Genomic DNA, 3,575 nt, shown 5'->3' on the forward strand with positions numbered 1-3,575 from the left:
TAGCGAAATATGTCTGAGCAGAAAAGTTTCATTTTCTGTTCGCTGAGATTCTGTTGGTTGTTTGTTTTTTATGTAACACAAACATGCAAATCATCCAGTCATAAAGAAAACTGCCTAAACTGGTTCAATGAAGACCACACACCCTGTACTATAACTTTACTATAAATAACAGATGCAATTCTGAGAGAGAAATGCATTTTTACACAGCACACCAGCTGATCATGGAGTCAAGAGCCTTCTGTCTGCTAGTGTTCTGGTGCTGTATCGGTGTCTGCAACCTTTATCCACTCATTCATCCCAGTAATGGACTCAATGAGTGTCTAAAAAAAACAAGTTTACCAGCGCTGGAGGTTCTACCAGGAGGAGGCTGGGATAACCTGCGCAACATGGACATGGGGCGGGTGATGAATCTGAGCTTTTCCCAGTGTCAGACCACAGAAGATGGTGTCTATCTTATCCCAGATGAAGTCTTTGTCATTCCACAGAAAGTGAGTGGAGTGGAAACAAATTCTGAGATCATCACGTCATGGCTGGACCAGATAAGCTCCACTTCAAGCTCCATCAATGCAGATGCTTCCTTTCTTATGGTGCTCAATGGAAAATTCTCCAAAGAAAACCAGCGTATTAAAACTCACCAAGTGAAGGAGAGTTCTGTAACAGCACGAGTTCAAGTAAGTCAAAACAACAGTCTAACAAAATGTACATGAAAATGCAGTTCAGAATTTTAAGTAGTTTGAATTACAGAAAGTCAATACTAAAAATTTTATAATTTAAATCTAATTTGTACTAATTTTACTAAGATAATAATAATGATAGTATTCAATATTACATAATATTATATTTTTTTACTCTTATTGTTATGAATAAACATTATGAATAAAAGATTAATTCAGAAGACATTTTTTTTTTTTTTATTATGATTTATTTAATTTCAGCATTTATACACAATATTTTAGGCCACATAATATATTAAATGTGTAAAGGTGTGTATGTTTGCCCTACTTTAAAAAGAAAATCTTTTTACTTTTGCTTATTTTTTCTCAGGTCCGTAACCATCTGTACACAGTAAAGGCGTATCCCGACTTCCCTTTTGACATTCGCTTTGCTCAACAGGCAGAGGAAATCGCAGATGCTATTAAGAACAATCAAACACGTCTAGCAACTTACCTGTCAGAGAAACTCATTCTTGATTATGGTACCCATGTCATCACAAGTGTTGATGCTGGTGCCATTTTGGTTCAAGAGGACTATTTAAAAGCATCTTATGTCACAAAAAATCAGTTACAATTATCTTCTCTTTCTTCATCAGCAGGTCTTTCCTTCTTCGAAAAACTTAAATTTGATTTTGGCGGCAGTTCATCCCAAAAAAACGTTCAAATCAGTGGTTATCAGGAAAACATCACATATTCCTTAATTCAGAGCCAGGGAGGAGCATTATTCTACCCAGGCATCACTCTGCAGAAGTGGCAAGACAGTACACTCAATAATCTGGTGGCTATTGACCGCTCTGGGCTGCCACTGCACTATTTTCTTAATCCATCGACATTCCCAGATCTCCCAGAACCAGTAGTATACAAATTAGCTTTGTTAGTTTCTCAGGCTACAGAGCAATACTATAAAGTAAATACCATTCCAGGGTGTATAAGTCCAGATTCCAAAAACTTCAACTTTCAGGCAAATGTAGATGATGCATCTTGTGAGGGTCCAGTCACCAATCTTAACTTTGGTGGCATTTACCAACGATGCACTGCACTGACATCAGATGGAAGTACAATCTGTGATGAGACAGCACAGAGAAACCCAGCTACTGGTGATTATTCTTGTCCTTTGCAATACAACACCACCCTGTTACGCTCGGAGACAATAGAAAGAGGTTATACTCGTTATGAGTGCCAAAAATCCTGTCGTTCATGTGGTTTCTTATGGTTGTCTACTTGTTGTTCCCAAACATGTAATGATGTTTATTATGTCCGTCGTGCAAAGGTGGACACCTACTGGTGTTCCACAACTCAGAAAATCCAGAACTCTGGATACCTCTTTGGAGGTCTATATGGACCATCTTTGCAAAATCCATTTACCAAATCTTACAGCTGTCCTGCAAATTTCTTTGTCCAAAAATTTTTGTCTAGTGGTATGGTGGTTTGTCTGAGCAATGATTATGTCACAGCAACAAAGTCCTCTGTGCCGTTTGGTGGTTTCTTCAGCTGCCAATCTGGCAATCCTCTTGCAAATGGTCAAAATCGCTGTCCACTTCAGTTCAGCCAGCATCTTGCTGCCGTTAGTGATGGCTGTGAGATATTGTACTGTGTCCAGTCTGCTATATTCAGTGGTGGTCAGTTAAAACCTGTCCGTCTCCCACCATTTACAAGCCCACCACTGGTCAGCATGAATGCCACCATCTCTGCAATAAGCGCAAGTAATGTTTCCTCGGTGAAAGATGGACAAACAACACCATGGCAAAAGACAACGGTATTCTTACCTTGAGGTTCAAAGTGTGAACCAACTTGACAGTGTCTTAAAGAGTTAAAGTATAATAATTGTCAAAATTGTAATCAAATTACACAGTGATTTATACATGGTGATGGGTATAAAGGAGAAGTTTTTAGCTCAAAAAGAAAAACAAAAAACTCCCCAAATGTTTTATCATTTCTTTCTTTCTTTCTTTTTTTGTTTCTATAATCATTATCATTTACATTATTTATTATTATAAGTTTTAGTGGTTGTGGTGGTGGTAGTTGTACTATATTATTTGCAAAGTTAACCAACTACATATAAATCAAATAAACGGCTAAACAAAGTTTCTCATTAAGATTGATTTAAACAGTATGCATAAAAACATCAATCATTAATGTGTGACTTGTTTGAATGCCTTACTGTTCTTAAACTGTATTTTAAAAATATTTTAAAAATAAAAATCTATGATATGATATGATATGATATGATATAAAATCATCTGTGCAAAATGTTTTCCATCTGTCTGTCAAAATGTCTTAATTTCCGCTCTGTAGCAATAGAAAATGTAACAGATTAACCATTTGCTCATTTAAGATAAGAATATATTCAAGATACTGCATAAAATTTAGGCAATTTAGTGTTCTCAAATGTAATCTGAAAAGGGCAATTATTTTATTGCCCCTATACAGCCAGTGCTAAAAGAGGTGGATAAAGCAAACCATTTTCTCAGACCGAGACCAAGCTGTCAGCAAATGATTTCAACTCAAGTAGTTACTTTGTGTAATTGCGGCTAATGGTTTTCACTAAAAAGCCATTGGGAGATTCTTATTAGAAATCATGGATAAACAACAAAGAACAAAGGTAAACAAAGCCTACCTGATCAACACTAGCAATGCATGATCAAACTGTTAATTGTCTAGTATGCCAATCACCCACCAAAACCTCATGCCTTTAAACCTTTGCTTATCTCAGCATACAAATTCTATCATTATGAACAAAAAAGCAAAGGAACAATTTGTAAATAATAATAATAATAATCATAATAATAATAATAATAGTAATAGTAATAAAATTCAACAACAACTTCAACAACATATTTACATAAAAATAAGTAAAAGTGT

The 3,575-nt window shown here is 35.7% G+C and overlaps 1 protein-coding gene across 1 annotated transcript; it reads left to right on the plus strand.

The window, feature by feature from the left end:
- The first annotated feature begins 210 nt into the window (after positions 1-210).
- LOC127169764 (macrophage-expressed gene 1 protein) lies at positions 211-2,906 on the plus strand. The gene is made up of 2 exons (XM_051117366.1): positions 211-671; positions 1,045-2,906. The coding sequence occupies exons 1-2, from the start codon at positions 222-224 to the stop codon at positions 2,482-2,484; spliced, it is 1,890 nt and encodes a 629-aa protein (XP_050973323.1). The 5' UTR covers positions 211-221; the 3' UTR covers positions 2,485-2,906.
- The last annotated feature ends 669 nt before the right edge of the window (positions 2,907-3,575 follow it).

Source organism: Labeo rohita, chromosome 8, assembly GCF_022985175.1.
Source record: "Labeo rohita strain BAU-BD-2019 chromosome 8, IGBB_LRoh.1.0, whole genome shotgun sequence".
NCBI classification, from domain to species: domain Eukaryota; kingdom Metazoa; phylum Chordata; class Actinopteri; order Cypriniformes; family Cyprinidae; genus Labeo; species Labeo rohita.